Here is a 27,877-nt window from a genome sequence, read left to right as displayed (position 1 = left end):
TACCTTTTTCTATAATTGTTATTCATAGGATTTGGGCTGTATCACCTTGTTATAAATGAAAACAGTCTTTTAAATACTTATAATACCAAACTCCCTTGGAGAGAATTCAGAATAGATTTTTTAGAATCTCAAATTACATACTATTCTAGTTAATGTTACAGCCAGGTTCTTGTGTACTTTACAGAAACAGGTGAATAAATACAGTTTTCAAGAGATACAGATATAAAAATGAAGCACTAATGTCTTCTGATACTAGATTTTCCAATGCTCCTACTGTTATGCTTATGTAAAAATTGTTCTTAGGGCTGCCTGGGATTCATTTCTGTCTCCTAGAGCAAACTGGTAATTCTTACTTCTGTTTTTGGTAGAACATGAACTTGTCCATCAAATCCTAGAAAGTTAGTTCTGGGAGTATCCCTTAAAGCCTAAAGGGGTTAAAATTAAGGTAAAAAAAAAAAAGGGAAGGAAGTAGGCATGGCAACAGGTGGTAAATGTCTGAGATGCATTATTAGGAGAGAAGTATATAAATTGAAAACATAAATTATTAAAAATTTTGCAGATAAACCCATGGAAGACAGATCTGCAAATTTGATTATGGGGATTGTGGGAAATTGGAAGCTTGGAAATATCCCTAATCTAGATATTGATGTTAGCATAACTTTGCCCTCCTAAAACACTCCCCGAAATGTCCCTGTAAAAACATTCTGTACTGATTGTGTAATGAACTGATCCAGTATAATCTCCTCCAATTCCATTTTGAACCTTCAGTGTGTGGGGACATAGTGACAAAGCATATTGTCTGGTGTCATGAATTTGGGACACTATACTGGATCATCTTTGTTAAAGGTTACTTTCTGTCAGCGCTAGCCTCTTAAGGAGGGCTCCCCACTGCTGCAGGGAAGGGGAGGTAATTTTGTCAATGACTTCTAATCAGTTTTCCCCCACAGATATTAAAAGTTTTTTTTTTTAAAGCTTTCAAAATGCAACATTGAAATCTTTTTCATTGTTTCCAGCTAAATAAATGTGGACCGTCTTCCGCCTCCTTCCCCTCTCCCGATGCTGAAATGTTTGAGGACGCAGAGTTCTTATGCAATCGCTAATGTCCCCTCCCTACTGAAAAGGGGGGGTGGCATTTCAGGAACTAGAACTTCTGGGGCGCCAAATACAAAGGGTCAAAGAAGGGAACCAGTGGTCCGGGTTACGACAGGGAAAACAAAAATGAGGCGATTTAGGGGAGAGGCGTGGCGAGGTTGGGAAATCCGGTGTAAACTCTGGAGAGCTAATTAGCACGAGGTGGGCCGGGGAGGGGCGGCGCCTGCGTGCTCCCCGCGGTGACACGACCCGCCGCCCGCAGCGCCCGCGCGCCCGTGGCCGGACAGGTCCGCAGCCTCCCGCGTCCTCGGCTTCACGGCAGGTGCCCGGGGCGGGGGGCGGAGAGGGTGGCGGGAGGGCCGGGGAGAGGCTGGTGGCGGGTGGAGGGCTTGAGGGATCGCTGACAGCCCGAAAGTTCTTGGCCTCTTTCAGCTGCTAAACGTCCGCTTTGCAGTCGCTCACTCCTGCGGGGGACACTGCGTTTCTGTCCCCGTGGGGGGAGCTTTCCCCTTTGTCAAACGCCTAGAACGAAACTTGAGAGTAAGTCTTTTCGCGTTTAAGTGGTGATTTCCTCACTTTTGAATTTTAAGTCAAAGTAGCCTCCACTTCGAAAGGGTCCCTTGAACTTTGGGGGAGGGAAGGGCACGTGCAGGAAAAGGGGAAGTCGCGGTGGCTCCGATTTCGTGGACATAATGTCCTTTGTGCCCATTGCAAGACAGGGTTTGCTGTTCTTGGTTCGCTTTGATAGGCAAGAGAAACATCAGCAAGTTTTAAACATTATAATAATTAATAATAATGATAATAATGTGCAGGAAGTTGTGGATTGGATTATGATATAGATTTTATAGCCAGATGACTGGAGAGCTAAGGATAAAACCCCTTGGGAGGGTTCTCCCGTGTGTCACCCCACGCCCCTCCTCCAGTCTGGAGGAGGAAGCCATGTGGAAGGAGGAAAGGAGAAGGGGACCCTTTGTAGGAGTTAAGGCCTTAGTTATTATTGCTCTGTCTGCACTGGGGCAGTGGAGAGAGGGGTGCATGCAAGTCTTCTGGCCTCCTTGCTCCCCTTGAAATGTCGTAATCTGAGCAGCACATTTATTTGCTCATGTACCCTCTCCCTGTTTTCTCTCCAAACGCATGCCATCTGGGTGCTTATCAAGCATTGTAGTGTGTCCCCCCAGCTCCCCAGCTAATAGTATTTAAAGAAGAAGTCCATTCTCTGGGGGGCCCCTAGCCAGGCTAGACCCACCTTTTGCACACCCTGGAGGCCTGCTCTCCCGGGATTAGGGTAGTCCTGGGTTTTGTAGTCCTCTGCTCTTTCCAAAATAAGATGACTATGTGTGCAGACCATCTTTGGCCATTTAAATAATGGCAAATCTGTCCAAATTTGAATATCACTCTCTGTGGCAGACAAGTAAAATTTTTCCAAGGCCTTGTTTTTCAGTGGCGTTTATTAATCCTGGAGGATGGAAAAGGAGGTCCCCCCAGGCTCCTGAGAATGGATTTCCTACCACATCTTCCTCTGCGGCCCCCCACCCCACCCCCTGCCCCCAGAGCCACCAGCATTTTCCTCCTGGGCCCTGGGCTCTGGATCCCCTCTGCATGAGACCACATAGGAGGCTCAGTTTGCAGCTACCACAGCCTCCTTGGTCAATTCTAGAATTGATTAAGGTGAACAGCAACATGGCCACTGAATTATCTTTATTTAAAAAAAAATCTCATATGTAGTGTTTGTTAGTTTCAGAAGGCACAAGATTGCAAAGTCATGGACCTGGACATGCGTACCCAGATTTTCCATGTGTTTCACAATATTGGTGTAGAGAGGCTGCATAATCCCGAGAAGAGAACTTTGCTCTGTTTGGCCGAGAGCCTATAAAGGGGAGAGGTTAACTGGGTGGTGAAGACACTTCTCCAGTAGATTCTAAGGGGGAAAAACAAGAGAGGAATGGGATTTAACAGGAAAAAGCCTCTGGAAGACCAGAGCTGTCTAGAATTCTTAGCCTTGATGGTGGCTAGCCCATGAGTTAAACGGTTGAAAAAACTGAATCCCGGTTTTGGTCTCTCCAACTTTGAATTTGAGTCATATTACTCACTGGACTACTCTGGGCTTTGACTTCCTTGTGTACTAAAGCTTGAGAAAAACATTTGCTCTGATTACTTTAGGGCTTATCAGATTAAGTGAGGAAAAGTATGAGAAAGGTTTCTGAAAATTCTAAAATGGTATCCTCAGTGCCTGGAACAGCTCCAAAGTCATAACTTTCTTATTTACTAAACACTTACATAGCACTTAGTAGGTCTCAGTGCTTTTCTGAGCACTTTTCACTTCACTCAGTTAAGATACTCTACCCCGCGTCCTCTTATGGGGCAGTCACTTCCACATTGGGGACTGAGCCCTAATCTCTGGTGAGATAAGTGGACATATTCACTACTATGCTGGCCTATAAATGGATGATAAAAGGAACAAATCACTGTACAAATGTAATGTATCATTGTAAATATTTTCTGTAATTCATAACCAAGTTTCCTGTTTTTCCCTACGTGCTTTTTCTTAGATTATTTCTCCCTCATTCCTGGAATACTCAGGTCACCTCACATTCTATTTATTTATTTATTATTATTTCTTAATTATTATTACTACCGGACTGCTCTTATCCTTTCTGGCGACCTTTCCTGGTAAAAGCTTTCAGTAACTTTGACTGTAGTGCCTATCCGTGATAGTGGCTTGAGTTTTGTGCATCAGGCTTATGGCAATTTATTGGTAAATCAGCTTTGCGGGGAAAGAGAAGTCCAGACCAGCATGGCTTTAATCCATGTTGTAAATTACTTCTATTTTCTTTTTTTTTTTTTTTTGAGACAGAGTCTCACTCTGTTGTCCAGGCTAGAGTGCTGTGGTGTCAGCCTACTTCACAGCAACCTCAAACTCCTGGGCTCAACCGATCCTCATGCCTCAGCCTCCCAAGTAGCTGGGACTACAGGCATGCGCCACCATGTCTGGCTAATTTTTTTTTCCTATTTTAGTTGCCCAGCTAACTTCTTTCTATTTTTAGTAGAGACGGGGTCTCACTCTTGCTGAGGCTGGTCTTGAACTCCTGACCTCAAGCAATCGAGGCTAGGATTACAGGCGTGAGCTACCATGCCCGGCCAACTTCTATTTCTTAATTTTCTTACCTTCACTGCTCCTTACCTGGCCCTCAGGTACTTCCGCAGTGGAAGATGTTATCCAGGAGACGTGGTTCAGGGTGTGTAGGGTGTGTATCCGAGGCTGGGTGTTGGCCCGTCTCCCAAAACCACTGATTTGAGGAGTTAAGCCACATTCATTCTTCATGATTGAGAAATTCTTTTTATGAGGTGTGCTTTCTTTGTGTTGTTCACTTTTAGAGAAAATGCCTCCCATTCTCGTTTTTCCCCAGCTGCTGACATCTTTGTGTTCCTTTCCCACTAACAGTTCTGGAAGGCTTCCACTTTTTCTCTACTCTTTCAATACTGATTTTCACTGAGGGGAAAAAAAAGTTCTCTGGACTTTTGTTTCATCCCCAAATAAATTTCATTCTAGGAACATTAGTAGAGAACTAAAGAGACTATTTTAGTTTTAAGGTTGTTAAGTAGCAAGTCTCTACCTGATAAATTTTTCTTAATTTTTTAAAAATGAACATTCCTGCTGTATTTCTTCAGATCTCTGTCTAGAGGCATAGGACGTAGGGATCCTTTTTTGAGCAAATTACTTTATATGTGCTCTGAAGGATAATGCAGTTTATTCATGACTTTCATCTCCTCAAAACTAGAACAAGAGCAGATACATTAAATGTTACTGAAAGTATTATCTTGCACTAAGAACTCATCTAACAGACTGTGCTTTCAAGACTGCAGACTTTGGATTAATTTGCTATCATATGTGGAATTTTTTTTTAAACTAGAATATGTAGTTTTTATTTGCCTAAATCCAAGGAGTACATTTTTAGTCTAAGTAAACAAAAATGGGGATTTATTAATATTTAGGAAGCTTTGGTTTCTTTATCTGCAAAATGGGAATGATAACGCCTACCTCAGGGAATAAGTGGAAAAGGAAAGAAGATGATGGATGCCAGGGATGTCCAGCTATGCCAGCCACAAAGTGGGCATTCAGTCAATGTCAGGTGAATCAGAAGTAAGCAGAATTAAACAGTTGAGGGCTGAAATAATCAAGTCTCTTGAAGGAGACAGTACAATGTGGCTAGTGTATGGGATGTGAGGTCAAAAAGCCCTGGGTTTATGTCCCAACTTGGCTAACTCGCATTTTCTTCATCTGTGAAATGGATACAGTTATGACAAGTAAAATACAGTTACAAGGATTATGTAAAGTACTGCACAAAACACACATGGCATAGTTGGACACATAGCAAACTGTTATCAAATTAAATATATGTGGTTTATGTCATATTCACCAGCAACAGTAGACAACTATATGATCAGTGACAACATATATAGAAATATATATATATATTTATAGATTATTGGTAGTTGGATAGAATTATCAGACTCTGATACTTGTCAGCCTATTAAGGTCACATGCAAGGGTGGAGCTTTAAAGGCAGGAATGGATGTCATCTAGAAGAGGTAGTACTACATGCTAAGCAGGTTAAATAGTGTCTAAGCTTGGATATGGGAAAAGATTTGTGTTTCTGTGGAAGAGCTAGAAGAAGTAGATAGCAGGGCTGATGAAAGGACAAGAGGAGGTTACAAAGAATGACTGTCAAATACGGCTGAGAGTTTAAATTTTAAGACTTACCCTGAATGCTTTGACTCCTACATGCTTTGACTTCAGTGTCACCAGTGTGCCTTAGCTTTCCTCCTGACCACATTCCCGATTATACTTCCAACTCCAGACGCAGATAGCGACATTCCTTTATTGGACAGCTTTTAGATGGGTGTAACTATGGAATGTGAAATGACCTGAAGAGTCATATAAAGCTAATTCTCCTTCTCTCATTCCTTCTATGAAAGTGCCATAAATGCTAATTCCTTACCTTGCATTTGCAAGCCTGTTACTGGGATGTTTCCATTGTACTACTTCTGTCCTTCACCTGTCTTGGTGTTAGTGATGACCATGATCATGATGATAGTGATGACCATGATAAAGATATCATAAAGTTTAAGGTTTTTCATGGGCCAGGTGCTATGCTAAGTATAGTGCATGTGTTATCTCAGTGAAATTTGGCAACAGCCCATTAAGTTAGAAGCTATTACTATTCCTATCTTATAAATGAAGAAATTTAGTCTGAGAGAGGCTGAATCCTTCAAGCAAGTTTAGTAGCTAAATGGTGGAATGGAATTCAAATCATGGAGCCTGTGATTTTGAATACTACTGAAATGACAAAAAACTGTAAGTTGGGTTTCTGAAGCAGGACATAGATTAGACCCTAGGCCTTCCTAATAAGACAGCAGCAGCACTACTGTGTACATAGTTTGATGTTTCTAAAGGGATCAGTTTAAGACCTCTGGTCTTGTGCATTCAACCTATAGTTCATCTCGGTGCAAACATATGATTTTAGTCTATGTTTAGGGTGTTTGGCTATTTATTTTTGCTTGTAATACCCCTTACATTTTCATTCAGTACTTGTTTGATGTCGCCAAGCTTAATGATGTAGAACTAGAGAGAACATAATATTGTTTACTTTAAAGTTTTTAAAACGAAATGTTCATTTCTTCTGCATATAACCCAAGATGCTTTTAAGAACAGTATGTTAACAGTTAATGCTGCAATATAAGCAAATCGAATGATCATCAAGTTATTTTGGGTATTTGTGTGTGCTTTTTCTCATCTTGTCTAAAATCTTTTTAAGATTTCAGACCAAAATTGGAAAAATGGCTGACCTTACCCGGCTAATGGAAAATGAAGTATTCATGGCCTTTGCCTCCTATGCAACAATTGTTCTTTCAAAAATGATGTTTATGAGTACAGCAACTGCATTCTATAGACTAACAAGAAAGGTAAGAAATTTGGAGGTAAAAGTTTCTTACTTTTAAGAGTTGGAATTCTGGAAAGTGGTTTTCTTAATTTAGTTTTTTTTTTTTTTCGCGTGGCCCAATATCACACTGTTTAATGCCGTAAGTGACGTATATAATCCTTTGATGCAGATGGATCTAATACATTTATGGAAGAGTTGCTTCTCTCAGAACATAGTAAATGATTTTTTCATTGTGACTCTTACATTTTGTCATTCTTTTTAACAGATGAGATTTCTGGAGTATCAAAGTTTTCAAGGAGTTATCAAAGTTTTCTGTGATTTTGGAGTTAATTTTGCCAATTAGAGTTTAGAAAATAGTCATTTCCTAGACAGTTAATGGTGTTTTCAGTTTTATTAAAGGTTAAAAGTATTACTTGGTGAGGGGAGAGTAGGGGGAAAAAAAGAAGAAAGAAAGAAAAAAAGAAAAAGAAAAGGCAGAGAATTAAAATTCTTATTCCCACGGTAGAGCCTCTTATGATTAGATTGAACCATTTGAATTTTGTGTACTTTTGACTTCTTAAGTCCATTCCTTTTCTACCCAGCATTATAAGAAGGACTTTTTAGAAAAACAGCAGGCGTGTGAAAGGTGGTAGAAAGATTTTGAAGCACATATTCAGTGTTCTGGCAGGGTTTATGGCTCAGGAAAGGGGATGAGGGAGGCTGCCTTGACAAAGTTAGAAGATTTTCATTGGTATAGTCCCTGTGTCTGTTAGCAACATCCTCCTGGAAGCCACCTATTTCTCTCTTAGGGCTTGTCCTGGGTTTTTGTTCCTCCTGAGCCTTGATTTTATGTAGAGATCACAGTTCTCCCTAGGGCGTTTCCTTGTCACTGTCTTGAGGTATAATGGAAGGATATTTGCATGTTAATGGTTGGCACCTACACACATGGTTAATCTTTGATGGGGCACAGTGTTGGAGCTGCAGGTCACAACATGACTGTCTGCTACTGGGTCCACACTGTCCTCTAGTGAGGAATGACAACAAGGAAATGTACCCTTCCTTAATAAGAAAAGAGGAAGGGAATTCAGGTTTGTTGTGCCAGGAGTCAAGACACTAGTTATATGTGCCTGGTCACTGAATCGTTTTTCATAATTGGTAGCATGGTCAGGTGAATTGAGGGTCGGTTTCCCCGTTTTATAGGAGAGGAAATGAAAGACAGTGTAGGCAGCTGTCCAGTCAGTTTGGGCTGCTGTTTCAAATAGAGTGGCTTAAACATTTCTCTCTCACAGATCTGGAGCTTGGCAAGTCCAAGGTAAAGATGCCAGCAGATCTGGTGTCTGCTGAAGGCCTGATTTTGGGGTGGGGACCTTTTCGTGTTGGGAGGTAACATTAATTTAGCTGTAATCAAATAAGGCCGCATTCAAGAAACTTCAATTAGATGTACTTAAAAAATGTTCATTATTTTGTAAAAATCTAACTACTATGTACTTAATAATTTCAAAAAATGAAAACTCTTAATTTTAAAGTTAACTGGTTTCAGTTGATCCTCTAGATGGGTTTCAGTCATTTGTGACCTTAAGGACATCTTGATTTGGGTTAGGTAGGAGAATGTAGATTCCCAGCAATAAGTGTTTGAAAAGCAAGAAAGCATTTTTCAGGCATGTTGAGGAAGGCACTTTTCCATATATCAGTTGGATCTTTGTTAGCATCAAACAATGACTTTAAATGTCATCTACTAAGAGTTCAATCAATTCCTTCTGTAGTTCTTTAGGTACCTTGGTGATATCAACTAGGTGAGGCTGAAATGCTAATTTGAGTGTGATGTCATGATTCTTAAAGTCAGTGAAACTTTCACTGTATTCTCTAATTAATAGGTCTATAACAGAGGTGTATTCTTCAAGTAATTCACATATATCATCCTGCTCATTAATGACCTTTGCTAACTGGGAAAAATGTTCTGAAATTTCCTTCTGAAGAAGAAATGTTTTGACAAAAGATAGTATTTTCTAAATGCTTAGATCTTTGGCCACATATCATATGTAGACTTAGTTTTACCTTGCAAAGAAATATTTAAGTTGTTTTGATTTGACATGATATCACACAGAAATGCTGCAATTCCTATAGAAATCTTCTTTCAATAATTCACATTGCTGATCCTATTCTTCATAATATTTAACGATCTGTTCTCACAGAGGTAAAATTTTGGCTAACAGCTGTCCCTGGGATAGCCAGTACACTTTAGAATGATATGGCAAATCCACACTAAATACCTCATGGTTCAACTTTAGCATGTTACAAAATTGGTGATGCTGTGTTGCATTTGTACCAATATGTTAACAATACTTATAACTTGTTGCAAAGTATCACTTAACATAGTAGCTTTAGCACAGAGATTTTGCTGATGCAAGATACAATGAAAAGAAATGAGAGCATCTGGATCTGTTAATAATTTTTTTATCTGCAATAAACCCTTCATGTTTTCCTGCCATGGAAGGTGCACCATCTGTACATATACTCACTAAATTGACCAAATTCAGTCAAACTTCATGACGTTTATCTTGAAAGTTGTTGAAGATACCTATTCTCCATGTTCTGTTTTCAAGAAACGAGTAACTCTTCATAGCAAAGAAAATCTTGTTATGACCTGAATGAGGTATAAAACCTGTGCCTAGTCAGTAGTATCAGTTGATTCATCCAAAGTGATTGAATTATGTATATTTTCCTTTTGAAATGTTGCATGAAGTTGTTCTGTTAAGTTGAAGCCTAATTCATGCTACCGATCAGTTATGGTTCTCTTTGAAAGAGATAGTACTTTGAAATGTCATCTGGGTCTAAGTGTCCTACAACTTCAACAGTGCATTCTTTCACAATTTCTGCATCACCGAATGGCATCCCCTTTTCCCTGAGCATATAAGCTACTTTATAAGTTCCTTCAGTGGTGTTATTTCCAGGTGCTATTGTTGCTTGAAAGAATTGTCTTTAGGCCAGGCGCGGTGGCTCACGCCTGTAATCCTAGCTCTGGGAGGCCGAGGCGAGTGGATCGCTCGAGGTCAGGAGTTCGAGACCAGCCTGAGCAAGAGTGAGACCTCGTCTCTACTAAAAATAGAAAGAAATTATCTGGCCAACTAAAAATATATATACAAAAAAATTAGCCGGGCATGGTGGCTCATGCCTGTAGTCCCAGCTACTCGGGAGGCTGAGGCAGTAGGATCGCTTAAGCCCAGGAGTTTGAGGTTGCTGTGAGCTAGGCTGACGCCACGGCACTCACTCTAGCCCGGGTAACAAAGTGAGACTCTGTCTCAAAAAAAAAAAAAAAAAAAAAAAAAAAGAATTGTCTTTGCTTTTGCTTCTCATCTTTTAATTTCTACAGTACAACCTTTTGTGACTCTCCCTCTAGTTTAAAATATTTGTGGTCCTTATGAGTGTTATAATGCTGATGAGCACTGAATTTCTTTAATGTTGATATTGCAGTATCACAAAGCAAGCAAATCATCTTTAGGATAAACAAGATAATATTGCAATTCTCAATTCTCATTAAAAAATGTTTTCTTCCTTCAGCATTCACTTGGTTTTTTTGACATGAGGGGCTGTTAAGCAGACACAATTAAAAAATACTGTCAAGCTGTGTAACTATTCACAAATTCCACTTCAAACAGAAACACAATGCATCCTTGTCAAAAGCTGATGACAGACTGACGTATTCGACCCCCATAAACTCTCACCAACCAGCCTCATGTGGTAGTGGCACCAGTCGCGGGGGGAGAAGTTAGAACTAAATCATTAGCATAGTAGCCATTAATTTAGCCCTTATGGCTTACTAATGTTCTAATTGTGCCAATGAGTCTGGGAGGATTATTTTGTTGAAACTTATTTTATTCTTTGGTATTTTAAATACATTCATTTTAAAAATAAAAATATTAAAGACGAAAAGCTTGTATTAATAAAAATAAAATTTTGGATCCAGTCAAAAGGCCACACTGAAGGACGTAAACGGCCACATGCAGCTTTAAGACTACAGGTCCCCCACCCCAGGCCTGATTCCTGTTTTGCAGATGGCCGTCCTCTTATTGCATCCTCACGTGGGTAAAGCAAAGACGGAGAGAAAGAGAGAGGGAAAGAAGCAAGTTCTCTCTTGTCTCTTCTTATAAGGGCACTGATCCCATTCATGAGGGCTCCACTCTCATGGCCTAATCACCTCCCAAAGGCCCCACCTCCAAATACCATCGCTTTGGGGATTAGGCTTCAATGTATGAATTTTGGGGGGACACAAACATTCAGTTCATAGCAATAGCTTACCCAAGGTTACATACAAGTAAAGGGTGAGACTGAGATTCAAATTGAGATTGTTTTAAATCCAAATCTCATGCCCTTTCCATTGTAACACATTTATTTCTTTGTTCAGAATGTGTTTATTGTACATCTAGTATGTGCCAGGCACTTATTTAGGAGTCACTAAAATGAGCAAGACAGACAAGCCTGACCTCAAAAGCTGACACTGTATCACATCTCTGCCCGTCAGTTTTCCTCAACATCTTCATCTGGAATAAATGCTCATATCATAGTAAGAAAAAATGTAATATTTATGAGATTTTTTAAGCTTAAATTAAGACTGATTTTGCAGTTTGTGTTTTTCTTTATAGTGAATTATTAAGCAGTGGGACATGTGTACATGTTTTGTAAATGCATATTTCAAATTTCAAGGGATGGGGAAATCATTTCAAACGGCATAATAATTGTAGGAAGGAATATATGAATATGTAGTGTTATTCTTAGGAATGCAGTTCAGCTTCTTAAATTTCACTGTACAGTATTATTCAACTCAAAGTTTTATCTAGGTTAGGAAAAACAAAAGAGGTACACATATCCTAACATAGTACAAAATATCTTTCCCACTCCTGTTTCTTTTATGTTTCTTGCCTGTTCTCTAACATCTTTGGCAAGTAAGCTTATTACTTTCAGAAGAGCCAATCACCTGGAAATGTTAATACACTCAAGGGAAGGTGTGTCAACATCACTATGAAAGAGATGCCAGTGAACCATAGTAATAGTCAATCATGACTTAGAATCATGCCTCTTTTCCAGTTTTGCTTCCTTTATACTGTTTTACATGCTGGTTTTTATTTAAGTTCTTTTCTATGCCTTTTTAAAAAAATTTGCATGGTTAATAAAAATTTTAGGTTTAAACTGTAGATGCTTCCCTCCCCTGTGTTTGACTTACAGCTCCAAATTTTCTTTTAATAAGTGCCAACTTGGATGCCTGTATTTCTTCTATTAACATGCAAATAACTTACTAGGTAGGATACCCCCATGTTATTTGGTATTTGGAATAAGTTTTTTTCTTCGTATTTGGAATAGGTTTTTGTCAACCCAGAAGACTGCACAAGCTTTGGCAGAGGAGAAAATGCCAAGAAGTATCTTCGCACAGATGACAGAGTGGAACGTGTGCGAAGGTAAACCACTGTGTCTCAAAATTACTTACAAGATCAAAGAATTTTGGCAAAGGATTTTGAGAAAGATGCTGGGATCTTGGAGAAGAAGGATAAAAAGCCAGTCATTTTACCTACTATATATAATAATTGCAGAAATTTAGAGATCAAAAAGTCTCCAAGTATCACTGCGATTGCTCATATTGCCAGTTTTGCAATACTATACTCTTATATGCAGTTTTTTGGGGATAATGACTTTGCTCTGTAGAAGGATGTATCAAAAGTAGGTAGGAGGTAAAGTGGGGACAGTGGATTCTTGCAGTTTTGTCATCTTTGTCCAGAGGTGAGGCTAACTCATGTAAAAAGTTGAACAACTAGGTGTTTTTTGCATAAGATTCAAAATAAGAATGTTGATAATTTTTGCAGAAATAGGGAAATCAATCTCCCTCCCTCTCTCTCTCTCTGTCTGTCTCTCTCTCTTTTGTAGCTACTATGTTTAATGTACTGGGAATTCAATGAACAATGAAAAGCAATAAGCCAAGATACCATCTACATAGTTCCTAACAATACAATTAATATACTTATTTGAAAAGCAGGTTGAATTCTAGTTTTGGAGGTATATTTCTTAATCTTTATCATAACTCTTGTAAATCGTGAAATATTTTACATTGAGATTCACTGCCAATCCCTTAGTCACCTTTTTCTAACATGTGAAATACCAAAGTTACATACTATCTTCTCATTTAGAGTTTTCTGATGCGCATCCAAAGTGTAGTGCAGTTCTAGGCACATTTGAAGGAACACATAAAATTATATACAATTAAAGAATTAGTGAAGAGTTTTTATAAGCCACAGTTAAATATACAGATATTTATATTTTTGATGAATATGTTAGATAGGAAATATAATAAATGTATGTATGTGATTATACTTCCTCAATTTGATGAGTATGGATAGATAGTGAAATGAATACTGAAAGAAAAGAGTTTTACTTTTGTAATTCAGGTATCAGCTGGAGTCTCTAGTCTCTTTAGGAGCTAGATCATATTTGCATGATCCCTTTTGCAATTCCCTGTGAAAGGCTGAAGTCTCTCCTGAGATTTCTGCAGATTCCCTTAGGGCCTGTGGTCTCAAGATTAACTCTGGATCTGGGCGTCTGGATCTATGCATGTTTCCATGTTCTGCAGTTTGTTACTCTGTTGTACACCAGCCCTTTTCTCAATTCCCTCGACAAATCAACTAAAAAGTGTGGATAAAAGTGGACTTGACTAAGTGGAAGCGCAGATGAGTTTACGCAGACATTTCAAGTCGTATGTTAGACTGCTGTGTCTGACAGTGTCCTTTAGCATCCTGTCTCTGGGGAATGTGCCCCCTACCTTCTTCACTCACGTGGTGCCCAGCATGGGCACCATTTTCCAGGCTCCTCCCTCCCTCCACATACTCTTTGGCTCTTTCATAATGCTAAAATTTACCTTCTTGCTTATGCAAAACAGTTGTACTCCCAAGGTATTCTTCAAGCAAGAATGTTGTTCTTCTAAGAGAAAGTCTGCATACTGGATACTTAGAACACAGCTTCACCTTCTGTTTCAATGAGTTATGTGCTTATTAATTCAGCAGTCCTACCGAGTAAATCAGCCAGTCTGGAAAATGGGTTGTGCCGAGACTATGGATCTAAAATAGCGTCAGGACAAGGAATCAATGTGAAAATCTCAAACAATATCAGAGGAAAAATTGTAAGTGTAATGATGAAAAAGAGTAAAAATCAGAAAAGGTGCATGAAGCTTGGAATTCTCAGAACTGCTGAAGAGACGTCAGGCAGTTTAAAGCTTTGTCTTGTCGTTTGTGTACTTCCCTTTTAGAGCAGGCAGCCGTGAGCATGATGCTAATCATGGCCCTATACTCATGAAATTGCCTAGGAATGACTGGAAAGTGAGAGCAATTAGACTCTCAGTAGCATTAGTAAGATTGAAATGAAGATCCAAGTAAGTCTCATGTGTGAAAGCTTAACAAAAGATATTTATTTGAGGATTTTAGATTCCTCCCCACTATTCTTTCCCACCTCATACCCTTACCCCCTGCCCTTGGGATTGCACTTTTAGAGGAGAAAGCTATTATCTAAGTTGATCCTCTAGTCAGGTTGCAAATACATTTTAGTAAGAACAATTGATCCTAGTTCCTAAAGGGTTCAGTGTCCTGGAGGAGGTGCGGCGATTGTGTGCACAGCGCCCCCTGGTGATCAGACACTGGCTTTTCATTGTGGCAAGAGGAGCATCTACAAGAAAGACAAGGTGTCCAGTTTCCAGTTGTATTAATAATTTTTGAGACCTTATCGGCCCCACTGAAAAAGTTGCTATTATTTAAAAAGTGTTATTACACACTTTTGTAGATACTTTTCAGAGAAAGGGTTTCCAGAATCTCCCCTTCCCATTTTTAGCCTAAACTTTTTTTCTCTCTTATTACTTCAGCATGTAAAGCATATTCCAATGGCAGGGACAGAATGGGGCTACAAATGAAGGGGAAAGTATGCTTTATGGTGTGCAATAATGAGAAAATGAATACATACACATATAGCATGATTAATCTAAGACTTAAAGTAATATGTGTTGAAATATCAAGATATGTGGCTTAAAGTAAGTTATCTGAGTTCTGGACAGAAATCAGTGATGGTTAGAAAGCACTTTACATATTTCTTTATTTAATCCTATCTTATCTTATTCTAGGAAGCATTCAAGACCCATACACATTCAGTACAACAAGATAAAAAGAAATTGAAAAGCCAACAGGGCAGCTGGTGAAATAGAGGGACTCATTCAAAAGACAAAAAGCAAGGCTAGGGCTTGGTATTTAGGGAAAGGAGAGATACTTAGAATACACTACCTTCTAATGTAGAGAATACCCCTTCACTGAGTGCGTTTGCTGGAATCTAAGTGACGCTTGCTGGGGAGTCTTTCAAGAAACTGGAGCATCAGCTAAGGCTTGGACTAGATGACATCCCTGTGGCCCCAGTGCATAAACAAAGCGTTAATGGAGAGATTATCATGTATGTATCAACCATCACTTCCATTAGGATGCTACCAAAGAGCTGTAAGACTGGGTTCCTGGGTTTATGACTCTCCCCCTGATAATAAGACCAACATGCATGAGCAATCAGAGAATCATATGAAGCAGTGCTCCACTACATGTTAAAGTGGTGGAGTACAAAGTGTAAAGTCCTAGGATATTTAGGAGTATTTCATGAAGGAAGACCTTGAAGAATATTAGGATTTGGAAAGAGGAAGAGGAGAGGAGAAATCATGTCAATTTGGGAAGATTCCTTTGTGGGGATTCGGACACACTGCTGTATGCTGAGAGGGAAGAGCTTTGGCTGAGGTGAGGGAGTCAGTGGAAATGCTGTGTGGAGCTCCGTTTGTAGTTGGCCACCCCCTGACAATTCCCAGATGTGTATAGCAACTCTGTTGCAGGTCAGGTGGATGCTGAGATCCAAGTGATTCTGATCTGAGGGCATGAGTGTGACATCTGATGTGACATGAGCACAGAGCTGGTGGGAAGGCCTGTCACGGAGCACATGTGTGCCAAGGGGCACCGGTCCAAAGGAGAGAGAAATGGGAACATGGAATCTTGGGGTGGGGGGCAGGGCATAGACCCAGGTAGAAAGTGGTTACTCAAGAAGACTGATATCCACTTGGTAATAGGTTTTGACAGCTGTCTATAAATGGCACTAAAGTGAAGGAAGCTGCCACTCTCAGAAGGGGTCTGTTGTTTGCGCAGAGGGAAGGGTTAGAGCGGAAGGGGGTGATGTTGAACTGCAGCAGGTTCTCACTGGGAGAGCTGGGGAAGGATATGCCTGGAACAGGGTCTAAAGAGAACAGCATATACAATGGCATATGTTAGCACAGAGCGAGAGGGTCTGTACTAGGATAATGAGGAGTGTCATCTGTGAGAACCTTTGAGGGCTGGAGAAAGAGAAAAAGAATTGAAAAGGAGAAATAAGATAGAGAATGAGGCCAGAAGAAAATGGAGGAACCAGAAAAGTCAAAGGGACCCCTGCCCCTCCCTTCCTTCCCTCTGCCCCATGTCCTCCTATTGTCCTTGACGTCTTCTCTGCTATAACATTGCGTTCTTTTTGTCAATTGCCTAATATTGGCTTAGAAATAGATACTGTGTTCCAGAGGGTCTCTCCCTATGATAGTTTCTTCCTCCACTTTAAAATTTCTGTCCTTTTAGCCTGTTGGGAAGGAGAACATTAACATGCCCAAGGTTGGAGGTGAGGATATCCCTGTGGTCCTGCAGGAGAATTCACATGACCAAAACAAATACACGTGGTGTAACTGACCAAGCGAGCCCTTCTTTAGTAGAAAATGGTATTCCTGTCCTCTCTTGCCCACCTTATTCTCAGTAGCCCTGGTTGTTTCATGAAAGAGAGGGCACAGGGACACTCACATCTTTCTCTCTTTGCTTTTATTCAGGGGCAGGTACTTTGTCTAAGCCTTTCGAACCTTTACTTACCTGTGTTGCTGTTGGCCTCTTCATCTCTTCATGTAGTGATCAGCTTTGTCAGGCAAAGTTAAAGATAACGTAGGAAAACAGGAGAAAGGAAACGAGAGGATAATGGTGGTCACTGAGCAGGCAATAGGAAATAATTATATTTTATGCTAAAAGAGAAGACAGTAACATAAAACAAATATTTTTCATTTTGAAATATGTATCCATTAGCTGACAAACTCTATCAAAATCCCCATTTCTAGCCTAGATTCCAAAACAATTTGTAAGTCTGTAGACTTTAAAGAGGACATCAGATTTTAAAATTAAGCATTTTTAAAAATGTCATGTCTATAATCGATGTCCCTTGTATTAACAATCCTAGCCAGAGCAACCCAAGGTGTCATAGACTGGAGCAAAACTGTGGCTAACCCATGCTTTTTATTTTCTGCTAGCTGTGGTATGAAGATAAAATTTAGAAAATCTCTCTCTTTCTCTTTCACCCATCATTTTTGTGTATACTTTATACTTTTGCACCATCATTATTAACTACTTCCTTTGGCATTTTGAAGATAGGCTGGCCAAAATTTTACCCATATTTGAAAGGCTAGTTATGTGTTCTGTTATTTGGATGTAAGAGCATAAGATTCTTGATATTAATTGGTAAATTAATTCTTGACAACCTAGTGGTTTGAGTTGGCAAGGACTGGCGAATAACCATTTCATAGTGTCGCAGAAGTGAATGAGGCATCTTAAGAAAGGTCATCACCAAAATGGTTTTGTTCTTTTGGGAAAAAGAGTTTTCATAGGAAGAGTCTTGAATTACTAATTGTTATAAACCTCAGAAGAGAAGAGATGTCATTATTTACAAAAATGGAGTACGTTTTATTAGATAGATGCAGTTTGAGATCTAGAAACTGCAAAATACTTTCTCTGTTATGTTTAAACAGGCACTAAAAATAAAAAGAAACAAAAATAATGAGACGTTCTAAATAAAAGTTAAGTGGGTAAGGAAGCCAGGCAATCTGAGAGAAAAAAAAATGAATCTTACTTTGCAATTTAAAGATCCGTTAGCACTTGTATTCAGTTTTAGGAGAGAGGGAAACATGAATGTATTTCTGCTGCTTTTGAAATTAATGTCTTTAATAGTCATCTTTTTCCACAGGGCCCACCTGAATGATCTTGAAAATATTGTTCCATTTCTTGGTATTGGCCTTCTGTATTCCTTGAGTGGTCCCGATCTTTCTACAGCCCTCCTGCACTTTAGACTCTTTGTTGGAGCACGGATCTACCACACAATTGCGTATTTGACACCCCTTCCCCAGCCAAATAGAGCTTTGGGGTTTTTTATTGGCTATGGAGTTACTTTTTCAATGGCTTACAGTTTGCTGAAGAATAAATTGTACCTGTAAAGAGAATCATCCAACTCATCATCCAACTGGTGTTTTAAGAATTCTGTACTTCCAATTTTATTCATATAATGAATACTTCCTTAGGTTTTAGGTAGGAGGGGAGCCAAGAATTTAAGAATCAGGGAAAACTTATTTTGAATATTAGCATCACCAAAATCCTGTATTCTTGATTCATACTTGCACTAGAAATGTAACATCATAATTCTTACGTATTCTGTCTTCTTAAAAGTACTTTGTTGGAAATTTTGATTGTGTTATAATTTGTAACATTCATTCAGCATTTCATATTTTGAATCTATAAAAGGATTGTGGGTATGGGATACCTATATTTCAATACTGCTGAAGTGGCCATATATAATAAAGAATTTAAAGAATAATTTTGTTTGGTTTTATTTTTCCCAATTTTTTATTTTCAAAAGTACCAAACTTATGGAAAAGTTGAAAAATAGTTCAGTCACTTTCTGTATACCCTTCACCTAGACCCATCATTTGTTAACACTTTGCACATTTGCTTTAGTTCTCTATTCAATTTTTCTGAACATTTTGAAAGTCAGTTGCAGATATCATGACACATCACCCCTAATACTTTGACATTTTTCTCCTATGAACAAGATAATCTCTGAATAACCACAATACCATTATCTCACCCAAGAAATTTAACATTAATATAATATAATATTATTTTATATATAGTCCTTATTCAAATTTCTCCAGTGTTCCTGATAATAGCCTTTATAACTGGTGTATTTTTGATCCAGGGATCAAACAAAGACCATTCATTGCCTTCTGTTATCATCTTATTTAGTTTTCATTAAGATGGAAGACTTTCTTCACTTTTTCTTTTAATGACATTGACTTTTCTTGAAGAGTACAGGCCAGTTGTTTAACAGAATGACCCTTAATCTGGATTTGTTTTATCTATTGTTTTCTCATTCTTAGATTCAGGTTAAACATTTCTGGTGGTGTGTGTTTCATATTACAATACACCAATAGGCATATGATGTCAGTTTGCTCTACTATTGGTGATGTTAAATTTGATCAATTTAGTAAGGCGGTATCAGTCAGATTTGTCCATTGTAAAGATATCTATTGATCTTTGTAATCATATGTAAATTAATAAATTGAGATTATGCATACCCTTTTCCTCTAAAAACTTTCACCCAATGGGTTTAGCACCCAGAGATGATCAGTTTGGATTTTACTTAAAAATATAAATATATAAACATAGAAATTTGTAAAATATATATAATATAAATATATAAATCTACAAATAAATACATGCAAATTTAGATTTTTTTGTCTTAAATGGAATTATGTGCACATAGACTTTTATAACAAGGGTGAACTTTTAAAATATCAATATTTGTCTTATATATGCCATCCAATTTACATTAGCTGTTAGTTTTCCTTTCTATCTTTTGATTAGTCTTAATTACTTGTTTATTAAATGGTATTTTTAGTGGCATTTGTGAATCATTTAGGTTTGCCACACAAACATAAAGTCACTGTGTAATATTTTAGGTTTCATGTTTTGAGCAACCCTAAACTTTTCCTTAATGTTAAGAAGCAGTTTTGTGTTCTGTGGATCTTGGCTTTAGAGAATCATTGTGGTGTAATTAATGGAAAAGACCATGGGCTCAGAAGTGAAAAGTCCAATATCCAAGGATAGGATTGGATCTGCCTACATAAACACATGCACATGTCATACATCAGCACACTCCCTGCTGTCTGGGTTTGCACAACCTACTTACCCTGTCTGTTCTGCAGTTTCCTCAAACTTTTTATGAGATTTTTTGAAGGTCATATGCTTTTCTGTATTTGAGGCATATGGAAAAAGTATGTTCTAAGCAATGAAGTGTTCTCCATATGTAAATTATATGAGTAATCCATCAATGATAAAGATTCAGTTAGCTGAGTTTTTTCTGCATTTGGGTCAGATCTTTGTTGAACCATTGTCACTAATCTCATTGGTTTCTTAAAATTTCTATTTACCAGGTAATGCTTCTGTGAGTAGTAGCAGAATGGATTGTGGTTATTGTAATGGTTATCTATTTAGCTATTAATGTTTGATATTCATTACTAGACAATTATTAGGAAAAAAATTTTATATTCTCAGAGGTTTAAGAACTATGTATATGTGCAGAACATGCTTAAAAAAATGAAAAAGTCTAGGGATTACTTATTTCAGTTTCCAAATTTAAATCAAAGTTGTAAAAACAATTTAGAATAGTATCTAACCATATTTTCACTGATAAGAGAAGCTTTAGATGCTGGGGATTTATTAGTAAAACTGCTTTCATGGAGGAGGGTGGTTGAAGGGGAAGCATTACTACTGGTTTTTGTTTTTGCTACACCAAGGAATCCCCATCTGACCTCACGACAGAATTGGCTCTAGGGTAAAGTCTGTGTGGCAAGTGACCGTAACCTGTCATGGGACATAGGTGGAACTGTGCAGCTTGCCTTGACACTGTTACCTGTGAGGGACAGGACGGATGTGTTTTCCTGTTTCTGACAATTAATTAGCGCTCTTTGAAAACAAAGATTGTGGTTTATTTGTCTTCGTGTCTGCCTTCACATTCATGTACACATTCACACACACACACACACACACACACGCACACGCACGCACGCACGCACATTGAAGGATGGAGGTGGGCCATGAGATTTTCCTGTATACTGAAAGGCTCCGTGGTTTAAACAAGGTTGAGATAAGTTTGTAGAATCAATGTCAAATGGATGTGCCCCCCCCACCCCTTTGAAGACTGAGAGACTTACTCTTTCAGGGTACAGGTGTAATTAAGCCCTGAGAGGCAGATTCATAAGAACCTAAATATAAATGAAACTGGAGTGGAAAACAGAATGGCAGGAAATTCATGGAAACTCAGACTTATAACTGTCCCATGGCCTGTTTTTTTCTGAATCCCAGGAATTAGTCCACTCTGCCCCTGTGGTTGAGTGGCCCTGGAAGCTAAATCCTAAGAGAAGTCATATTGGTTCTCTTGTGGGATCACCACTGAAGATCCCGGAGTCACTGCATGTCCCAGTGCTCTGCACCCTGCTCTGCGTAGGCTTGTGTGGCAAAACAGCATGATTGGTGAGCGTGGATCAATCCAAGAGAGTTGGAGGAATCAAATATCAAATGGAATAAGACTAAGATAATCTGACACATCCATTTCAAGATAGAGATGAGCTTATGAATGGGACTAAAGATACACAGAGTCCATTGATGACAGCACCCCACCTTCATCTCCACATTTGGAACTGCCTTGCAATTTAGGCCTGGCAAGGCCAAGTCTGATGACATGAGACCTCACCACCGTGGGTGCTTGGACAAGTACAGTCAATGCTTATCTTCATAGTCTTCTTGTTTTCCTGTTTTCTTGGCTATCAATTGCTCTCTGACTGAAGCATTTTCCCTTTCACCATATTAAAACACACAGAGGCTACCTCTTGGGTCTTACTAACCAAGAAGCCAGTGACTTACTTGGCATATCTATGCCGTGTTTAGCTAGGAGGTTAACTAGGAGGGTAATTGTGCAAACTCTGGTCCCTAGTTATTGGGCAGGTGGGGGTTCAAAACCCCTAAGCACTGTTAGCTACCTTCCTCATCTAAATTTCAACGATTCTAAGGCCAGAAGTTTTTTCAGGCAGTGAGGAGAAGGCACCCAAAGCATTAAGCTTTAAGCAGAGAGGCCCAGTCCTAGGGAATCCTGCAGAGGCTCCATGCACCATTCACCTGAGGGCTCTATTTCATAAATAACAAAACCAAAAAAAAAGTTTTTTGAGTTGCATAGTTGCATCACACTGACTCTGTGTGGAGACAGATGGTAAGATGTGAGGCATTTGCCTTGGGAGTGTTTACAATCCATTTAGAAATCGCAGCATAAAAATCCTATGATCATCTCCCCCCTGCCAGCCTGAAATGTCAGCCCTGTGGGAAGCTGATAGGTGTTCCTGCCATCAGCCGAAGCAGCACCTCTACATTCATACCTTTCAGGATACTTTATTCACTATATATTCTATGTAAACTGTTGGATTTGACAAGGAGGAGTTGTCAAAGGCAGACCACTGCGAAGGCGCTATGTTGGGTTGAATTTGGCACCAATCTCTCACACTTGACAGCTCAAGTACGAGATTGTGGATGAGCTATAGGACCTGTGAGCCTCCTCAGTCAGCAAGTGCAGGCCTTAAGTCACATTTAATTCAGAAAACCTTGACAGCCCTGCATAAAATGTGAGCCGTAAAATGGAGGGATAGGAGCTGTGTGTAAGAGTAGACCATTTAAAGTTATTTCCTTTCACTGAAGTTTTGGAAAACATGAACCAGGACAACACAGACTCCAACCAGACTCCAACACACTACAAAGAGATCCACATTAGTAAATAAAGAGAATAATCCAAACTTTAAGCCATGGTGACCTGATTTTTAATGGCTAAAATCTAAGAGGGAAATCAGTGGAGAGTTAGAAGCTGCCAAAAAGTCTTAATTTTTTAGCCTAAATCATACATTTGTATATCTCTATATAAACAAAAAAACCTGAAATAAAGAGAAAAGTAAAGGATAGAAGCAGTGTGGTATAGTGAGTAAAATACTGGAAAACCACCTATATCTGGGTCTTGATTCTGAGACTTTCTGGCTGCCTGAGATAACCAAGGCTTTAAGCTCCATCTTCAATTCTAAAATGGCCAAAGTAATACTTCACCTACTATATTAATAGTCTATTGACACAATAATTCTGCATAACAAATCATCCCATGACCCAGCAATGCTGCAGGGTTGAGCTGATCTTAACTGGTTCTGCTCATGTATCAGCTGTAAGCTACAGGTGGGCCAGGCAGTTCTGCTAGATGTGTGGCTGGGCTCACGCATCTGGAAATTGGCTGAAGCTCGGCTGATTCAGAAAGATCTCCACAAGCATTACTGGGGCAACCCAACTGTATTCCATGTGTCTTATTCTCCCAGTATCATGCTCAGCCAGCTATAGTCTGTGGGCTGAATCCAGCCCATGGGCTATTTTTTATAAATGATGTTTTATTGAAACACAGAGGCACTCATTTGTTTTCATATTTTCTGTAACTGCTTTTGTGCTACAATGGCAGAGTTAACTGTTTAATTGTTGCAGTGGAGAACACATGGCCTACAAAACCAAACATACTTACTATCTGGTCTTTTACAGAACAAGTCACCTGATTCTTGCTCCAGAAGGCTAGCCTGAGCATGTTATCATGGCCATGGCAAGGGAGCAAGAGAGGAAATGGAATTGTGTAAGCCACTCTCAAGAGTCTGCACACATCACATCCACTAACACACCACTGGCCAGAAACGTCAAGTGGCTGATTTCAGAATTAAAGTGCTGGGAAATAGATTCACCCTCCTGGGGGGAACTGCAAAGTCACATGGCATAGGGGCATGGATGCACAGAGGGGTGAAGAATTTATATCATTGATACAATCAGCAGATTATACTTGTCCATTTTGTGATGCTATTATGAGGTTCAATTCAGACACATATTAAGCATTTTATAAACCCTACAACATTATACAATTAAAACAGTACTTGTTCTAATGTGTCATAATTTTATCAGATTAGTGGTAATCTGTGATATATTCAGTGTGCTAGCAATAGTTATAACTAAGTAAAAAATGCAATACAGGATTTGTGAACTTGGCCTTCTCCCTCTTATTTGCAATGTGCTGCCTCAGGAAGACAGATGGGACAAGGAACAAATATTTGGATAACCTTATCCCCTCTATAACCAAGTTGGTTCCCAAACTGTGCCCAGTCTGTTCTCTTGAAATTATCATATGCACTCTGCTTCCAACTAAGTTTTTCATCAGATTTAATCAGTTTCTGACTATTGGCATACTGAATGTAGACCAGAGAATATCACTGGCCCAAACATAAAATTTTAGTGTTAGTCTTTGCTGAAATAATTGTATATTATCTTCTATGGGTTGTATTAATCATGAAAATAAGACTGTGCTAAATCTTATTTGAGCTGCCCAATCTATAAACTTGATAACTAATGGAATGTAATTTACTTTTTTTTGAATAACTCATCTGTCATGACAATATAGTTAGAGGTGGAATCCAAGAATTGATTATAATGATAGTCTTGCCACTGACAAACGTTAAGACACCCAGGCAAATTACCTACTCATGCTCTATCCATTTCTTCACATTTATTTTGTTCCCACTTTTTAAATTTATATATATTCATGGGGTACGAGTAAAACTTTGCTACATTGATATATCGCACTGTGGTGAAGTCAGGGTCTTCAGTACATGCATCACTGAAGCAACACACATTGTACTCACCCAGCAACCTCCTAACTTCCACCCCTCTCCCACCCTCCTACCCATCTGGGTCTCCACTGTCCATCATTCTACATTCTGCTACCATGTATACACATCATTTAGCTCCACGTATAAGTGAGAACATGCTGTATTTGTCTTTCTGTGTCTGAGTTGTTTCATTTAAGACAGTGGCCTCCAGTTCCATCCATGTTGCTACAAAAGACATGATTTCATTTTTTTTTTACAGCTGAATAGCATTCCATTGTGAATATATGCCACATCTTTTTTATCCAGGCCTCCGTTGATGGACATTTAGGTTGACTCCGTATCTTTGTTATTGTGAATAGTGCTGCAATAAACATACAAGTACAGGTATGTTTTTTATATATTGATTTCTTTTCCTTTAGGTAGATACTCAGAAGTGGGGTTCCTGGATCATATGGTAGTTCTATTTTTAGTTATTTGAGAAACCTCTATACTGTTTTCCAGAGAGGTTGCACTAATTTACATTCCCACTAACAGTGTATAGAGTGTTCTTTTCTCCACATCCTCGCCAACATCTACTGAGGTTTTTCTTATCCTTTTATAATAATTATAGCCATTCTGATTGGTATAAGACTACATTTTATTATGGTTTTAATTTGCATTTTACTGATGAGTAGTGATGTTAAATATTTTTCATATACTTATTGATGTTGAATATTTTTCATATACTTATTGGCCATTTGTTTATCTTCTTTTGAAAAATGTCTATTCATGGCCTCAGTCCACTTTCAATGTTTTTTGTTGTTGTTGTTGAGTTTTTTTGAGTTCCTTGTAAATTCTGGATATTAGTCTCTTGTTGGAAGTATAGTTTGCAAATATTTTCTCCCATTCTGCAGGTTGTCTGTTCACACTGTTGATTATTTCTTTTGCTGTGCAAAAGCTTTGTAGTTTGTTTAAGTCCCATTTGCTTGTTTTTATTTTTGTCGCTTGTGCTTTTGAAAAATCTTAATCATGATTTATTTTTTGTCTAGACCAATGTCCAGAAGAGTTTTCCCTAGATGTTTTTTCTAGTACTTTTATAGTTTTAGATCTTACATTCAAGTTTTCAATCCATCTTAAGTTGATGTTGTATATGATGAGAGATGGAGTTCCGGTTCATTCTGCATATGACAATCCAATTTTCCCAGTACAATTTACTGAATAGGATGTCTTTTCCCAGTGTACATTTTTGTCTACATTGTCAAAAATTAGTGTGTTGTAGCTATACTGCTTTATTTTTGGGTACTTTATAATGTTTCATTGGTTTACGTATCTACCTTTATATGAGTACCATGCTGTTTTGGTTACTATAACCTCATAGTATAATTTCAAGTCAGGCACTGTGATGCCTCCAGCTTTATTTATTTATTTATTGCTTAAAATTGCTTTGGTAATTCAGGCTCTTTTTTGGTTCCATATCAACTTTAGAATTGTTTTTTTCTAATTCTGTGAAAAAACGATGTTGGTATTTTGATAGGGATTGCATTGAACCTGTAAATTGCTTTAGGCAGCATGGTCATTTTAACACTAATTTTACCAATCCATGAACAGGGGATGTTTTGCCATTTCTTTGTGTCACCTATAATTTCTTTCATCACTGTTTTGTTGTTTTCCTTGTAGATATCTTTTACCTCCTTGGTTAATTCAGCATCCCTTTATGATAAAAATCCTCAACAAACTAGGCATTAAAGAAACATACCTCAAAATAATAAAACCCATATACAACAAACCCACAGTTAACATTATACTTAATGGGGAAAAGTTGAAAGCATTCCCCTTAAGAACCAGAACAAGATAGGGATGCCCACTGTCACCACTCTTATTCAACACAGTACTAGAAGTCCTCACCAGAGTAATCAGGCAAGAGAAAAAATAAAAGCCATTCAAATTAGAAAAAAAAAAGTCAAGTTGTCCGTGTTAGGTGATAATATGATTTTATATCTAGAAAACCTTAAAGACTCCACCAAAAAACTCTTAGATTTGATAAATGAATTCAGTGAAGTTTCAAATACAAAATCAATATAACAAAAGCAATAGCATTTCTGTATACCAATAACAATCTAGCCAAGAACAAAATCAATAGGGCAATCCCATTTACAATAGCTGCAATAAATAAATAAATAAATAAATAAATGTCCATGCATTTTTTCATGTTTAAAATAAAGATATTGAATTAGAAAATATTTTGAAGGATCCTGTGACTCTAAAAATTCTATTTGTTCTGGATACAGGTGTTGGTCTACTCTTTCTCCAGTGATAAAATATGAATATCTAGATGTGGAAGAATTACAGCAGAAAGCTTGTAGCCTCTGTTACTGAGGTCAAAGCTAAATTTGAGTTAAACAGCATTTTGTTATTTAATGTCTCAGAATAGCGATCTTTAAATTAATTTTCTCTGAATCACTTATGCAATGTTACTAAAACAAAATAATCCTCTGTTGATTTTCAGAAATATTAAATAAATGCATTGAGTTAGCCACATTTAAAATTTTTCTTCTATTAACTTTTCTCCAGACATTGAACATGCCATCACTTGAGTAGACCAGTCACTTTTCCTAGTAGTTGATGGTGAGACAAATAGAATGCACAGAAGTAAATGAAATAAGGTTCCTTGGTCTTATTTATTTTGGGCTCGAATCTTGACTCTACAAGTTAGTGAGGTTACACCTAGTCCAAATAGTTATTCACAAAATAGCAGGAAATGTTTACTGATTTCTTTATGAAAGAAATATTTATGGAGAGCCTCCTATGTGCCTGGCCCTATTCTGGGTGCTTGGTATACAACAATGAACAAAGAGTTTGAATTTTAGTGGGGATTCTTTAACTTAAGGCTTATAAAGAAAGCAAAGAGGTTCATTGAAATGACTGAATCCATACTATAATGGGAATTATCTATGCCAGAGTTCATGCCAAAAAGGTCTGTGGACTAAATCTGACCTGCCACATGTTTTTATATGGCCCACAAGCTAACAGCGGTTTTTACTAATGAACCTATGCAATCAATTTGATGACTAGAAACACTAACCTTAAATCCTAATTAAGCACAATTGTTATTCTTTGAATAAAAATTCCATCCTTCTCATTAGCAGATCTGAATTGCAAAAAGGGTACACTATTATTATTGTTATTCTTTGAATTTTATCAATTAAAAATATAGAAATTTGTTTTCTAAACAACATACTCAATTTTTCCTCTTGGTTTACAAAGTCTAAAATATTTGCTCTGG

General features: G+C 38.3%; 1 protein-coding gene across 4 annotated transcripts; it reads left to right on the top strand.

The window, feature by feature from the left end:
• Window positions 1-1,287: 1,287 nt before the first annotated feature.
• Window positions 1,288-18,707, top strand: MGST1 (microsomal glutathione S-transferase 1). Of its 4 annotated transcripts, none has more exons than XM_045554255.1 (4): window positions 1,288-1,410; window positions 6,909-7,056; window positions 12,369-12,463; window positions 18,084-18,707. In XM_045554255.1, exons 2-4 carry the CDS (start codon window positions 6,931-6,933, stop codon window positions 18,328-18,330), a joined length of 468 nt encoding a protein of 155 aa, XP_045410211.1. In that variant the 5' UTR covers window positions 1,288-1,410; window positions 6,909-6,930; the 3' UTR covers window positions 18,331-18,707. The 4 variants fall into 4 exon arrangements, with proteins under 4 accessions (XP_045410211.1, XP_045410210.1, XP_045410213.1 ...); XM_045554254.1 differs by having other exon boundaries at window positions 1,289-1,414; XM_045554257.1 differs by having other exon boundaries at window positions 1,356-1,379.
• The last annotated feature ends 9,170 nt before the right edge of the window (window positions 18,708-27,877 follow it).

The sequence above is a fragment of the Lemur catta genome, chromosome 6 (assembly GCF_020740605.2).
Source record: "Lemur catta isolate mLemCat1 chromosome 6, mLemCat1.pri, whole genome shotgun sequence".
Lineage (NCBI taxonomy): Eukaryota > Metazoa > Chordata > Mammalia > Primates > Lemuridae > Lemur > Lemur catta.
This window is presented reverse-complemented; position numbering and strand designations above follow the sequence as displayed.

Excerpts from the sequence above, each read along its gene's own strand:
- MGST1 (XM_045554255.1), top strand. The coding sequence starts at position 6,931 with ATGGCTGACCTTACCCGGCTAATGGAAAATGAAGTATTCATGGCCTTT. Across the intron at positions 7,057-12,368 it reads TCTATAGACTAACAAGAAAG|GTTTTTGTCAACCCAGAAGA; the intron begins GTAAGAAATTTG and ends TATTTGGAATAG. Across the intron at positions 12,464-18,083 it reads AGAGTGGAACGTGTGCGAAG|GGCCCACCTGAATGATCTTG; the intron begins GTAAACCACTGT and ends CTTTTTCCACAG.